The 15,537-nt window shown below is 41.0% G+C and overlaps 1 protein-coding gene across 2 annotated transcripts in view; it reads left to right on the forward strand.

The window, feature by feature from the left end:
- asap3 (ArfGAP with SH3 domain, ankyrin repeat and PH domain 3) overlaps window positions 1-15,537 on the forward strand; it is a 55,888-nt gene that overhangs the window by 8,143 nt on the left and 32,208 nt on the right. Inside the window, exons 2-8 of one of the 2 annotated variants that reach the window (XM_062962841.1) lie at window positions 2,327-2,399; window positions 6,128-6,273; window positions 6,543-6,617; window positions 7,785-7,834; window positions 8,404-8,530; window positions 14,789-14,874; window positions 15,278-15,353. In XM_062962841.1, coding sequence (XP_062818911.1) covers window positions 2,327-2,399; window positions 6,128-6,273; window positions 6,543-6,617; window positions 7,785-7,834; window positions 8,404-8,530; window positions 14,789-14,874; window positions 15,278-15,353 — 633 coding nt within the window. The remainder of the gene's footprint in view (window positions 1-2,326; window positions 2,400-6,127; window positions 6,274-6,542; window positions 6,618-7,784; window positions 7,835-8,403; window positions 8,531-14,788; window positions 14,875-15,277; window positions 15,354-15,537) is intronic. The other variant, XM_062962842.1, reaches the window with a different exon arrangement.

The raw sequence follows: 15,537 nt of genomic DNA on the forward strand, positions 1-15,537 counted from the left end.
TAGAAATGGAGATGAGCACCAACCTTCAGAGTGTGAGTAGATCAATAGGTCCTTCTCTGGCAGGAAGGTAATGGTGCTCCATGCAGTCATGCCAGTGGCCACATGACCTAGGAGGTGTCTACGGACAACGCCGGCTCTCGGGCTTAGAAATGGAGATGAGCACCAACCTTCAGAGTGTGAGTAGATCAATAGGTACTGCTCTGGCGGGAAGGTAATGGTGCTCCATGCAGTCATGTCAGTGGCCACATGACCTTCGAGGTGTCTACGGACAATGCCGGCTCTTTGGCTTAGAAATGGAGATGAGCACCAACCTTCAGAGTGTGAGTAGATCAATAGGTACTTCTCTGGCAAGAAGGTAATGGTGCTCCATGCAGTCATGCCAGTGGCCACATGACCTTCGAGGTGTCTACGGACAATGCCGGCTCTTTGGCTTAGAAATGGAGATGAGCACCAACCTTCAGAGTGTGAGTAGATCAATAGGTACTTCTCTGGCAGGAAGGTAATGGTGCTCCATGCAGTCATGCCAGTGGCCACATGACCTAGGAGGTGTCTACGGACAACGCCGGCTCTCGGGCTTAGAAATGGAGATGAGCACCAACCTTCAGAGTGTGAGTAGATCAATAGGTACTGCTCTGGCGGGAAGGTAATGGTGCTCCATGCAGTCATGTCAGTGGCCACATGACCTTCGAGGTGTCTACGGACAATGCCGGCTCTTTGGCTTAGAAATGGAGATGAGCACCAACCTTCAGAGTGTGAGTAGATCAATAGGTACTTCTCTGGCAGGAAGGTAATGGTGCTCCATGCAGTCATGCCAGTGGCCACATGACCTAGGAGGTGTCTACGGACAACGCCGGCTCTCGGGCTTAGAAATGGAGATGAGCACCAACCTTCAGAGTGTGAGTAGATCAATAGGTCCTTCTCTGGCAGGAAGGTAATGGTGCTCCATGCAGTCATGCCAGTGGCCACATGACCTAGGAGGTGTCTACGGACAACGCCGGCTCTCGGGCTTAGAAATGGAGATGAGCACCAACCCCAGAGTCGGACATGACTGGACTTAACATCAGGGGAGACCTTCACGTCTACCTTAGGAACATCTTGGTAGTAAGATGGATTTGGTGATGGGACAGATTTCCTAAAGAGGTGGTGGACGTCCACCTCTGGAGAGCTTCAGATGGAGCTTCAACAGTGAACGTCCTCTATGAGTCTGTCTATGTTTTCTCAAAGGTTCAAAATGTTTTCTCCTTTTGATATAAGACTTACCCGACTTGGTTGTTTCATTTCACGCCTGCATGTTGTTAGTGCTCAAGAGAAAGGCTGCTGAAGCCTGTTAACCTTTGGTTGGCGTAGGGAGTCGGACCTCTATCCCTATGCATCCTGCCTTCACTCAGGCCTTTGGATAAAGATTTATTTATTATTTTATTTATTTACAGTATTTATATTCCGCTCTTCTCACTCACCCCGAAGGGGACTCAGGGCGGATTACAATGAACACATATATGGCAAACATTCAATGCCAACAGACAAACAACATACAGTAGAGACAGACACAGAGGCATTTAACATTTTTTTCCAGCTTCACGATTCCGGCCACAGGGGGAGCTGTTGCTTCACCGTCCACTAGTGGCTGTACTTCCTCATTCCTTTCCTCGTGTTTTGCTGGCAGTTTTATGATGTGGTAAATTAGTTAAATTAGCCTCCCGCATAAAGCGTACCTAAATTTCCCTACTTGATAGATGCAACTGTCTTTCGGGACTGCATAGGTCAACAGCAAGCCAGGCTATTTAATGGTTGGGCGCTTAACCCGACCCGGGCTTCGAACTCATGACTTCTTGGTCAGTAGTGATTTATTGCATCTGGTTACTAGCCAGCTGCGCCACAGCCCAGCCCCAAGATGTAATGCTCAGCAACATAACTGCTGCGTTAACTGAAATCTATCTGCAGAAGGGTACCATTAGCAATACTTTGCTTGATCCCCTCAAACGCCACACACAGATTTGGGGGTGTTTCTCATTATCTTCTGCCCCAAATCCTGTGGTTGCCGGTCTCCATGCGCATCGTATGCAAACTCTGTGCTTTGCCACCAAGCGGCATCAAAGGACGAGCTGGGCACGGAGCCACTCCTCATGCTCCACTCTTTGCAACTCAAGCACTTTCCAGCCCGTCCGTCCCGGGTATGCCCAACCACTCCGCTTTTGGGAACCTTGGCAGCCGCCCCGCACATCTGCCAGGCGCATGAGCTTCAGAGGGACTCTGGGTGGCCCGGCAAACCCTCCTCTCCTCTCCTTCACCGCAACCAACCACTGGGTTCTCTTTTTTTGCTTTGCAGACTTTGGACGGAGACCAAGCCATTCTGCAGCGGATCAGGAAATATGTGAAAGCCATCCATGTTTCGGGACTCAGTAAGTGCATGGCTCTGTATGCGTCCCCATGGCAGTGGAGGAAGTGGGGCAGGGGAAGGAAAACAACTCCGGGCCTAGTGATTCGGGGGCAGGTCCAGAGAGGCCCGGAAACGCTTTCAGACTCCTAGGAACCCACTGCCATAGACTAGGGTCCACAAAGGGCTGGAGGTTTAGACTCTTATTGCACCAATGTGTTGTATAGTGGACTATTCTGGCACAAATATGTTGCTTATTGGACTATTTATGCACCAGTATGTTGGACAGTGGACTACTTTTGCACTAATACGTTGTATAGTCGACTATTTTGGCACTAATATGTTGTTTACTGGATTATTTTTGCACCAATATTTTGTATAGTGGATTATTTTGGCACAAATATGTTGCTTATTGGACTATTTTTGCACCAATATGTTGTATAGTGGACTATTTTGGCACCAATATGTTGTATAGTGGACTACTTCTGCATTAATATGTGGTATAGTGGACTATTTTTGCATAAATATGTCGTTTATTGGTCTATTTTTGCACTACTGTGTGGTATAGTGGACTATTTTGGCACTAATACATTGTTTATTTAACTATTTTTGCACAAATATGTTGTTTATTGGTCTATTTTTGCACTACTGTGTGGTATAGTGGACTATTTTGGCACTAATACATTGTTTATTTAACTATTTTTGCACAAATATGTTGTTTATTGGTCTATTTTTGCACTACTATGTGGTATAGTGGACTATTTTTGCACTACTATGTGGTATAGTGGACTTTTTTTGGCACTAATAGGTTTATTTAACTATTTTGGCACTAATATGTTGTTTATTTGACTATTTTGGCACTAATATGTTGTTTATTGGACTATTTTTGCACCAATATATTGTACAGTGGAGGATTTTGGCACTAATAAGTTGTCTATTGGACTATTTTTGCACTAATATGTTGCATAGTGGACTATTTTGGCACAAATATGTTGTATAGTGGACTACTTTTGCACTAATATGTTGTCTATGGACTATTTTGGCACCAATATGTTGTATAGTTGACTATTTTGGCACAAATATGTTGTTTATTTGACTATTTTTGCACCAATATGTTGTATAGTGGAGGATTTTGGCACTAATAAGTTGTCTATTGGACTATTTTTGCACAAATACGTTGTATAGTTGCCCAGGGCTGTGGCGCAGACGGGAGAGCAAGCCAGTGCAATTAACTGCAATGGATCACTGACCAGGAGGTCATAAGTTCGAGGCCCGCTCGGAGCTATGTTGTTTGTCTTTGTCCTATGTTAAAAGGCATTGAATGTTTGCCTATTTGTGTCATGTGATCCGCCCTGAGTCCCCTTCGGGGTGAGAAAGAAGGGCGGAATATAAATGCTGTAAATAAATAATAAATAAATATAGTGGACTATTTTTGCCCCAATATGTTGTAATAACAACATATTTATTTTTGTCCCCCGCTTCCATCTTCCCGAAGGGACTAACATGGGGCCAAGCCCAGGCAGTTACAATAAAACAAAATAAAATCCATACAGGACGCGTATCATCAGCAGATAAAAATGCAACAAAGTGAAACCCAATAGACACAGTAACATGCTAAAACAGTAAGATAGTAACACTATTTTTGCACTAAGATGTTGTTTATGGGACTATTTCTTGCAATCATATGCTATCCAAGTGAACTTTTCCAGGCTTAGGAAGCAATTCTGAGCCATTCTGCTGCTCTTTCTAAACTTTCTGCACTGTTTCTAAACATTCCCTGACAGCCGCTTCCTTCTCATCGGTTAGAAATGTGTAGATAATATTCCTTACGGTCACGTTGGGGTTTTCTCGTCGCCAGAAGCAAATAACTGGCTTTGGAGCCGCACTCACTCGGCCGAGTTGACTCTTGCGTAATCTACTTTTGAATATATTATGCGACAAGAATGCTGACTAAGGATCTCTTTTAAATTAAAGCATAAACATTCTATCTGTGTTATTACTGTATATACTCGAGTATAACCCTAGTTTTTCAGCCCTTTTTTAGAACTGAAAAAAAAAACCCTCCCCGGCTTATACTCGGGTGAGGGTCCTGGTGGGCTTATATTCAGGTCAGCTTATATTTATTTATTTGCTATATTTATACCGCACTCTTCTCACCCCAAAGGGGACTCAGAGCGGCTTGCAGACTATGGCAAAATTCAATGCTGCATTATACATAGAAATAATAAATATAAATTTCAAATTATTAAACAATTAAATCACATAAATGCAATAAAACAAACTCAAAACATAGTTTCCAACAGCCATACTTAAGTATATATGGTATATTTATTATTTTTCTCTATTATTATTGATATTGTTACATTTATTATTTTACTCTATTAATTATTATTATTATTACATTTGTTATTTTACTCTATTATTGTTGTTACTTTTACATTTATTTTAATCCATTTTTATTATTGTTAATACATTTATTATTTTACTGCATTTATTATTACATTTATTTTACTGCAATTATTATTATTACATTTATTATTTCACTCATTATTATTAAAAGGATACATAAGCACATTTACATTGAAGAAGAGGAAAATAATGATTTAATCAGAGTTGAATAGTCATTTCTTAAATTAGTTTGATGTAAAGATTCAAAAACATTTCACCTACTGATGCCTCAATTAATGTAATTTTATTGGTATCTCGGCTTATACTGGAGTCAATGTTTCCCCAGTTTTTTTGTGGTAAAATTAGGGGCCTCGGCTTATATTTGGGTCAGCTTATACTCGAGTATATACAGTAATTTTATTGGTATCACGGCTTATACTGGAGTCAATGTTTTCCCAGTTTTTTTGTGGTAAAATTAGGTGCCTCGGCTTATATTCAGGTCAGCTTATACTCGAGTATATATGGTAATTTTTTTGGTACCTCAGCTTATACTGGAGTCAATGTTTTCCCAGTTATTTTGTGGTAAAATTAGGTGCCTCAGCTTATATTTGGGTCGGCTTATGCTTGAGTATATACGGTAATTTTATTTGTATCTCGGCTTATACTGGAGTCAATGTTTTCCCAGCTTTTTTTGTTGTCAAATTAGGTGCCTTGGCTTATATTCAGGTCAGCTTATACTCGAGTATATACGGTAAATTTTTTGGTACCTCAGGTTATACTGGAGTCAATGTTTTCCCAGTTATTTTGTGGTAAAATTAGGTGCCTCGGCTTATATTTGGGTCGCCTTATGCTTGAGTATATACAGTAATTTTATTGGTATCTCGGCTTATACTGGAGTCAATGTTTTCCCAGTTATTTTGTGGTAAAATTAGGTGCCTCGGCTTATATTTGGGTCGCCTTATGCTTGAGTATATACAGTAATTTTATTGGTATCTCAGCTTATACTGGAGTCAATGTTTTCCCAGTTATTTTGTGGTAAAATTAGGTGCCTCGGCTTATATTTGGGTCGGCTTATACTCGAGTATATACGGTACCTCCTACCCAGCCAGTTTTAATCCTATTATATGCAGAATGTATTTTCAGTCCCTGGGCCACATTTGGCACAAATACCTGACTCAAATGATTTTGTCATTTGGGAGATGTATTTGCTGGGATTTATAGTTCACCTGCAATGAGAGAGCCTTCTGAATCCCACCAACGATCGAATTGGACCCAACTTCCCAGACGACTATGGGATATGCGCCCTGGGCTCACTCATTCCTGTGCAGAAGCCGTGAGAAGCCGTGACGCTCTTTCCTCTCTTAGCGCACGTGGAGAATGAAGAGCAATACAGTGAAATCCTGGAGAACTTTGGGAACAACCACCTCTCCCAGAACAACCACGAGCTTTCCACGGGCTTCCTGAACCTCGCCGTCTTCACCAGGGAAGTGACGGCACTTTTCAAAAACCTGGTAAGGCCACTTCCCGGTGGGGCCGGTGTCCTTCTCTGTGAGTTCTGTTTTGCTTTGGAAACAGTCAATGTCTTGGATTCAGGTTTCCAATATCTCATCACCCATTTCCAGGCTGTATTTTTTTTTTGGGAAAAGGAAATCTCCAGAACCTTTTGGAGAGGTTATGATCTTTGGAAAGGCATGACCTTGTTAGAAGTTACAACTTTTTGAAAAATGATGCCAAAACTTCTTGGAACCCTAAGGAACTCCCCTCCGCTTGACTCTTCCAGGTGCAGAATCTGAACAATATTGTCTCCTTCCCTCTGGACAGCCTGCTGAAGGGGCAGCTGAAGGACGCGAGATCGGTAGGTGCTCTTTAATGGTTGGGAAAAGCGTGGTTTTTTAGGGCTGGGTGAGAAAATGTGGGCATAGGAATGGACTGTGGTTGGACAGAGCCATGTGCCACTCGTATTGTATCCACATGTGGTTGGACAGAGCCATGTGCCACTCATATCCACATGTGGTTGGATAGAGCCGTGTACCACTCGTGTTGTCTCCACATGTGGTTGGACAGAGCCGTGTGCCACTCATGTTGTATCCACATGTGGTTGGACAGAGCCGTGTGCCACTCATGTTGTATCCACATGTGGTTGGACAGAGCCATGTGCCACTCGTACTATATCCACATGTGGTTGGATAGAGCCATGTGCCACTCATGTTGTATCCACATGTGGTTGGACAGAGCCATGTGCCACTCGTACTATATCCACATGTGGTTGGATAGAGCCATGTGCCACTCATGTTGTATCCACATGTGGTTGGACAGAGCCATGTGCCACTCATATCCACATGTGGTTGGATAGAGCCATGTACCACTCGTGTTGTCTCCACATGTGGTTGGACAGAGCCATGTGCCATGCGTGTTGTATCCACATGTGCCTGGACAGTGCCATGTGCTACTCGTACGGTATCCACATGTGGTTGGATAGAGCCGTGTGCCATGCGTGTTGTATCCACATGTGCCTGGACAGTGCCATGTGCTACTCGTACTGTATCCACATGTGGTTGGACAGAGCTGTGTGCCACTCGTATTGTATCCACATGTGGTTGGACAGAGCCGTGTGCCATGCATGTTGTCTCCACATGTGGTTGGACAGAGCCATGTGCCATGCGTGTTGTATCCACATGTGCCTGGACAGTGCCATGTGCTACTCGTACTGTATCCACATGTGGTTGGACAGAGCCATGTGCCATGCGTGTTGTATCCACATGTGCCTGGACAGTGCCATGTGCTACTCGTACTGTCTCCACATGTGGTTGGCTAGAGCCGTGTGCCACTCATGCCACTCATGGGCACCAGCCCAGGTTGTTGGGAATTGTGGGAGTTGTAGTCCAAAACACCCGGAGGGAGGGATGAAGTTGTCCCATGCCTGTGCTAGATGTGGAATGTCACGCTAACTGCCGCTCCTTGCTGACGCTTTGTTTTCCGCTTTTCCCGTCTCTCCCTCCTCGCTTTCTCTTTTGCTCGGCAGGAATCCAAGAAACAGATTGAAAAAGCCTGGAAGGATTATGAGACCAAAGTGTAAGTAGCTGCTGCTGCTGCTGCTTCTGGCCGGAGAGGCCGGTCCTGCCGTCTCCTCCCGGAAGACAAAGGTGTTTTGTTGTGGGTCCAGCGGCACAAAGGAGGAAGCCAGCCAATGGGACTTGCCCCTTGCAATCGTGCCGCTCAGCCATAGACTAGGCCTGTGGGATTCCTGTGCATAAGATTCCACCTCTGACTGACAACGCTTCCAAACAGGGCTCTAATAAAATACTAAGCGCTGCTGTAAAACCTGTGAAAGTTGGTGCCCATCAACATAGGAAAATAGTTCTTCCCGGGACTGAAAACGTCCTCACTTAAGGCCGTACGGGTTCATTCGCGGTCATCGTCTCTAAACCGGAGCGTACAGCACGGATGCATAACTGTGGCCATCAGTCTTGCCTAGCGTAACTGTTATGATATATCATGGTACCTTTAGTTCCTGCTTTAGCTGCTTCATCGGACTTGGGTTCAAGTCTTCTAGGAGGTGGCTGTGATGGGCTTGGAGAGAATACAATTGAGAGCTTGTGCAAATGAGACCAAATTCTTCTGATGGTGGCATTCTTTCCTAGAGCAAAGCTGGAGAAGGAGAAGGAGAGAAGCAAGATCTCGAGCGTCATTCAGACGGAGCTCTCGGCTGCGGAAATTGCGGAGGACTTGCAGAAAGAGCGGCGGACTTTTCAGCTCCAAATGTGTGAGGTAGGAAGGATCTCTTTCGCTGCTTGTTCCTTCTGGATGTCTTCCCCTGATCTTGGTGCAGTCCTCTTCTGTGGGTGTATTGCTCTTCAATTTTGGAATCAGTTGGAGTCTACTTATGTTGTCTCAAAGTCTTGGAGGTTGAGTTCGGATTCAGTCATGGGGGTGCTTTTGCTCAGGACTTCCTCCTTCCACCTTCCTTTTGGTCATTGCACTTCTGGTCTTGTTCTTTATGGTGTCGTAAAATACCTCCCCTGCTAATTAGTGGTACCTAATTTCTCTACTTACTTCTCTAAACTGTTTTCGAACTTCTTAGGTAAACAGTGAGCTGGGCTTGACGGTTGGGCGCTCACCCCGACCAGATTTCGAACTGGCCACCATTCAGTTGGTAGATTTTATTACTGCTGGTAATTTACCAGTTGGGCTAAAACCCAGCCCTATATTCATTGAATATTCATTGTAAAACTAGAGAAAAATGTGCTATAGCAGGATGTCCTGCAAAAACAATGGTTTTAATAAACTTTTAATAAACTTTAAAAGTTTAATAAACTTTTGCCATGTTTCTACGAGAACCAATTAGGAAATGACCTTGATAACCAGGAACAAAACCATGTTATCAATGGACGTATCTGCTTCAGATGACGAGCCCAACATCTGACGGAAAACAAAGCTCCCTGTCCTTTCTGTAACATTGCAGAAGAGCTCGACATAGAATTATCATAACAAGTGCCAGTTGCAGATGATAGCTGTCAGCAGAAGCCGTGGACAAGTCTCAACACATACTATGCACCGATACAAGATAATATTGTTAAAAACGAGACGATGCACGGCCCGAAGCACCTTTACTGCAAATGCAGAACTCCCTGACCCATTGCAACATCGATGTCTTTTGCCAAGACGGAGTCATTCTTTGGCAGCACCGGGACCCAGATGGCCTGATTTAAACACATACAGAAAATCCTCTTGTACAAAAGCCAGCCAGAATCCTGTCAAATGCAATGGAAAACAGTATTCAGAGAGACGACGAGGCAAGCACTGCTGTGGATGAGTTGCCAGAACGAGAGCGAGAAGGGGGTTCCTGCGTATACGTGGATTCCATTGTAATAACCAAAAAATGTTAGGACACCTTTGGGAGACTTTTTTCCCTCCATGATTAGTTGAGAGTGAATGTGAGGTGTGGTTTGCAAACTTTCCTGGCTGCACTCCTCCTTATACGTAAGGCCGTATTATTGCCTGATGATTTCTTTCATCTCCATTTAGTCCCCGGTGCAATCTTTCATGGAAGCAAGGCCTCTTTCCCCTCCTCCTTCCCAGATGGAAAATGATGAACTGTCATGATCTCCGATCTTTGACATCTCGGACACAGAGCAAGCGCTGACAAAGAACAGATGCCAGCCATAAAACCTCAGTTACCCTCTGGTATGTGAGAGCCCCTATATAAATGGGCTACAGAGAAGATTCTGGTATTCTGTACAATAAAAACCTGTTGGAATCTACCCAGCGCGTGTCTTGGTGCATTCTTCTGGGGAAGACTTACCCACAGCACAACTGGAAGAAGAGAACCTAACAATTTGTACAGAATACCAGAATCTTCTCTGTAGCCCATTTATATGGGGGCTCTCACATACCAGAGGGTAATTGAGGTTTTATCTAACAGGAACGTAGGAAGGGAAAACGTGGGCCTAAAGCTTGGGAGAGATCCTCACTATTGATCAAATCCTCACTATTGATCAGCCCTTTTTTAGGACTGAAAAAACCCTCCTCGGCTTATACTTGGGTGAGGGTCCTGGTGGGCTTATATTCAGGTCGGCTTATACTCAAGTATATATGGTATATTTATTATTTTTCTCTATTATTATTGGTATTGTTATATTTATTATTTTACTCTATTAATTATTATTATTACATTTATTATCTTACTATATTATTGTTGTTACTTTTACATTTATTTTACTCTATTATTATTATTAATAATAAATTATTTTACTCTATTATTACATTTATTATTTTACTGCATTTATTATTATTAGTAGTATTATTACTACATTTATTATTTCGCTCTATTATTATTACTCTATTACATTTATTATTTTACTGCATTTATTATTATTAGTATTATTACTACATTTATTATTTTACTGCATTTATTATTATTATTAGTATTATTATTACATTTATTATTTCACTCTATTATTATTAAAAGGATACATAAGCACATTTACATTGAAGAAGATGAGAATCATGATTTAATCAGAGTTGGACACTCATATCTTAAATGACAGTTTGAGGTAAAGATTCAAAAACATTTGAACTACTGATGCCTCAATTAATGTAATTTTATTGGTATCTCGGCTTATACTGGAGTCAATGTTTTCCCAGTTTTTTTGTGGTAAAATTAGGTGCCTTGGCTTATATTCGGGTTGGCTTATACTCAAGTATATACGGTAATTTTATTGGTATCTCGGCTTATACTGGAGTCAATGTTTTCCCAGGTTTTTTTGTAGTAAAATTAGGTGCCTCGGCTTATATTCGGGTTGGCTTATACTCGAGTATATACGGTAATTTTGTTGGTATCTCGGCTTATACTGGAGTCAATGTTTTCCCAGGTTTTTTGTGGTAAAATTAGGTGCCTTGGCTTATATTCAGGTCAGCTTATACTCGAGTATATACGGTAATTTTATTGGTATCTTGGCTTATACTGGAGTCAATGTTTTCCCAGGTTTTTTGTGGTAAAATTAGGTGCCTCGGCTTATATTCGGGTTGGCTTATACTCGAGTATATACGGTAATTTTATTGGTATCTCGGCTTATACTGGAGTCAATGTTTTCCCAGGTTTTTTGTGGTAAAATTAGGTGCCTCGGCTTATATTCGGGTTGGCTTATACTCGAGTATATACGGTAATTTTGTTGGTATCTCGGCTTATACTGGAGTCCATGTTTTCCCAGGTTTTTGTGGTAAAATTAGGTGCCTCGGCTTATATTCTGAGGCACCTAATTGCCGGGCCCGGGCTGTGGCGCAGGCTGGAGAGCAAGCCAGCTGCAACCAGCTGCAATGAATCACTCTGACCAGGAGGTCATGAGTTCGAGGCCCGCTCGGAGCCTATGTTTGTCTTGGTCTTTGTTCTATGTTAAAAGGCATTGAATGTTTGCCTATATGTGTCATGTGATCCGCCCTGAGTCCCCTTCGGGGTGAGAAAGAAGGGCGGAATATAAATACTGTAAATAAATAAATAAATAATATTTGGGTCGGCTTATACTCGAGTATATACGGTAGACTGAAATCAAGTTTGGTCAGTGGATATCTATTGTAGGCAAAACTGCTATTGAATTCTGAGAATTGTAGTCTCAGGAGGACTTTCTTCAGTCTCTGGGGGGGGAAAAATATAATATGCGTTTTGGTTCCTTGACAATGTTGAGCCATTCTCTGTGTACAGTCTCTGAGGGTTGTCTCTTTGTGAAGGGATTTTGCAGAAGGGTCCAAGGAAAGCCGGGCAGGCCTCCGTCTCGCTGCCTTTTTCCCCGTTCTGTGGAACATTTGGGGTTTGGCCAGGGAATGAGTCACCCCTTTGAATAGCTCCAGTGTTAACATACATAACAGCCCATGGAAGCCAATGCACAATATCATGGAACGGGGCTCATAGGAAGCATCCTGGGCTCCAGGGCTCCTGGGTTATGGGAGGTCTATTGCAGTCCTTTGTTGTTGTTGTTGTTTTGGTTGTTTTCTCTTTTAAAAAATATTAATTAACATACACTTTAGATAACCTCGAGCAACAGATTGTAGAGCAACAGAGAGAGTCACTCACAAGTATGCATGTTTGCACAACTAACAGAAGGCGAAAGGTTAGAGTAGGAGACACGGAAGCACTGAACGCTACAACTATCAACACTAAGTTACCTAAACAGAAGCGGAATGAGTAGAATACATTGAAACAGCGAACGCTACAACTCTAGCACTAAGTTACATAAACAGAAGTGAAATTTTACTGCCAATACTCACTCTGTCTTTTCTTTTTTCTAAAATAATAATTCTAAATGTGACTTTTAGTATGCTATGATTATTTATTTTTTTTACATATTATCCAATTCTCCATATTTTTCCATCTCATTCCTTTTGGGATGTATGCTTGCAAATAATTGTACTTTTCCATAACATAAATCCAGTGCCGCTGCATTTGGTACAAGAGTTGTAGGGTTATTTTTCTCCTGATTAGTTTTCCTTAATGGTTCACTTATAAAATGATAAGACAACACATAAATGGATCTTAGCAATTCCATGGGAATATTCCAGTTAGGCTTAGCAACATAATGCAGACCAGTGTTTGAAAATTGCCAGTTTGTTTACCTTGCATTGTAGCTTCATTGCTGGTTGGTTTTTATTATGCATTTAGTGTCAAACAACAAAAACACATGATAATCTGCACAACCTTCATATTTGCTATAAACTTGGCATTGTCTAAGTGTAGCATAGTGATGTTGGTTCAATAGAATCACACAATGCCCAGGTGGTATAACTGTCAAGCCTTTGGTTCTTGGCATTTTCCTGGCAGAATTCAACTGGGCCAATCCCGCAAAGATCTGGCTATACCATCATTGCATTCAACTCCCCATTGCTACCGATCAGAAAATACACAAAAGAGGGTAGGAGCGGAGGGTGTGATATATATATATATGAATATACACACACATAAAGACATCCTAGTGAAAGAAAATGGAAAACATAGTCTACGAAGTCAGGAAGAAATAAATCGCAAATTCCCTAATGTTGGATGGTTCCAATACATGCAATTGAAAGAATATTATAATAAAGACAAAATTCTAGGATTTGAAGAGAGAGATAGTTTCTGGGATAAGGTAATGAAATTGGGAAAAAAACAAATATCCATAATTTATACAAAACTAATAGAATGGGAGACGGATGAAGTAGCAATAAAAGAAAACATGACTAAATGGGCTAAAAATTTAGGGGAAAAAATTTATTTAGAAGAATGGGAAAAGGCCTGGAACTCCAGACTAAAAACAACTTATGCCATAGAATTGAAAGAAAATTGGATTAAAATGTTCTATTGCTGGTATTTGACCCCTCAAAAATTATCAAACTATTATAAAAAAACTTCAAACAAATGTTGGAAATGCGGCGACCAGGTGGGGACATTTTTCCACTGTTGGTGGACATGCAAAAAGGCGAAGAAATATTGGAAGGAAATCCATCAAAAAATACAAGAGATGTTGCAAATTAAGGTAGAGCTGGACCCAAAGTATTTTCTATTGGGTATGCTCAATATAGAAAAAGATAAAAATAAAGAAACTTTGTTTAATTACCTCACCACGGCGGCTAGAATAATATATGCCAAAGATTGGAAAAAGAAAGAAACTCCCGAGCTAAGCAGTTGGATAGACAAAGTGTTGGAAATTATGAATATGGACAAACTGACGTATTTACTAAAAAATAATAATGGCATACCAAAAAGGCAAACGGATTGGGGCTTGATAAAGAAGTACTTAAGAGAAAAACAAATAATGATGCTAATTTAGATAAACAATTATTAGAAATAGATCAAATGTAAGAGGATACAAAATATCTGTGTAAGAGATGGAAGTCAATTTTTATTTTTATTTTATTTTTTTTTATTTTTTATTATTATTTGCACTATTTGGTTTATTTGTGTATGTGTTTTTTGTTTTTTGTTTTTTTTTTTATCGGTTGTTTTCCGCGGGTTCTTCTGGTTGGACTCTCTCTTTTCTCTTTTTTCCATTTATCCATGCACACCCCCCCCCCTTCTTACCTCCCCTCTTTGTTTCCACTACTCAGCTGTTAATTTTATCTGAAACTCTAATAAAAATTTATTTTAAAAAATATATATACACACACATATATATATTCACACAGTGCTGCATATGTGTATGTTGTTATATGTTATTCGTTCTCATTTCACTATTATAATTTCTTTTCTTTCTTTCCTTTTTTTCCCTTTTCTTTTTCTCCTCTTTTCCCCTCTTCTCTTTTGTCTGTCTAACTGGGGGCATCACGAGGTTTATATTATGTGGATGTCTTTATGTGTAGTACTGTCTGTTTTTATATCACTATTTATGTGTATTATACTTTTAGGAAAGCACCAATAAAATTATTATTATTATTATCATTATTATTATTATTATTTTAAAGTTAAAATAAAAAATAAAATAAGCAAAAGATAATGCCATGCTACCCAACCTCTCTATTATATCATCACCTGAATGTTTTGCTCGTTTCCTCTCTTTGCAGTACCTTCTGAAAGCAAATGAAAGCCAAATGAAGCAAGGTCCAGATTTTCTGCAGAGCCTTATCAAGTTTTATCATGCACAACACAAGTAAGTTATAATAATAATAATAATAATTTTATTTTATACCCCGCCCCATCTCCCCAAAGGGACTCGGGGCGGCTTACATGGGGCCAAGCCCGAACATCAACAATATAAAAACAAAGCAATAAAACAAATGAATCAAAAACAATAAAACAGGTCATAAAATCACATACAAATATAATGAAGTTCCCAATTCAGGGTTGGCATTTCCTTCCAACTGCTTGTGATAAATTTCAACACTATAGCCAGTCATTCATATTTTTTTGCAATTCCTAAGTTGCTTCAAATGTGACGGAAAATTGTCTGTCCACAGCAGAGCAATCTAACTTCACAGTGTTATTGTCTCTCCTTGTCTTTCTGCTTCTAAATGCTTCTTTGGGGATTGAAAACCAAACTCCATCATTTTCAGTTTTTTCCAAGACGGCTGGAAGGCGTCTCAGAACCTGTACCCGTTCATCGAGAAGCTAGCCACGTCTTTACATGCGGTAAGTCACTTATGGGTCTCTGTGTTCATCCATTTCCAAATATTATGAACTGTATTTTTAACTCTGGACAACTGTTGGTATGCCATCACACCCAAGCACCTTTTAAAGCTTTGAGATGTGCTTTTTCCTTTGCCCAGGTGAACTGCGGGGCCTGACTTAGAAGCTCTGGAAATCCCAGTAACCA

This window comes from Anolis carolinensis, unplaced genomic scaffold (assembly GCF_035594765.1).
Source record: "Anolis carolinensis isolate JA03-04 unplaced genomic scaffold, rAnoCar3.1.pri scaffold_10, whole genome shotgun sequence".
Lineage (NCBI taxonomy): Eukaryota > Metazoa > Chordata > Lepidosauria > Squamata > Dactyloidae > Anolis > Anolis carolinensis.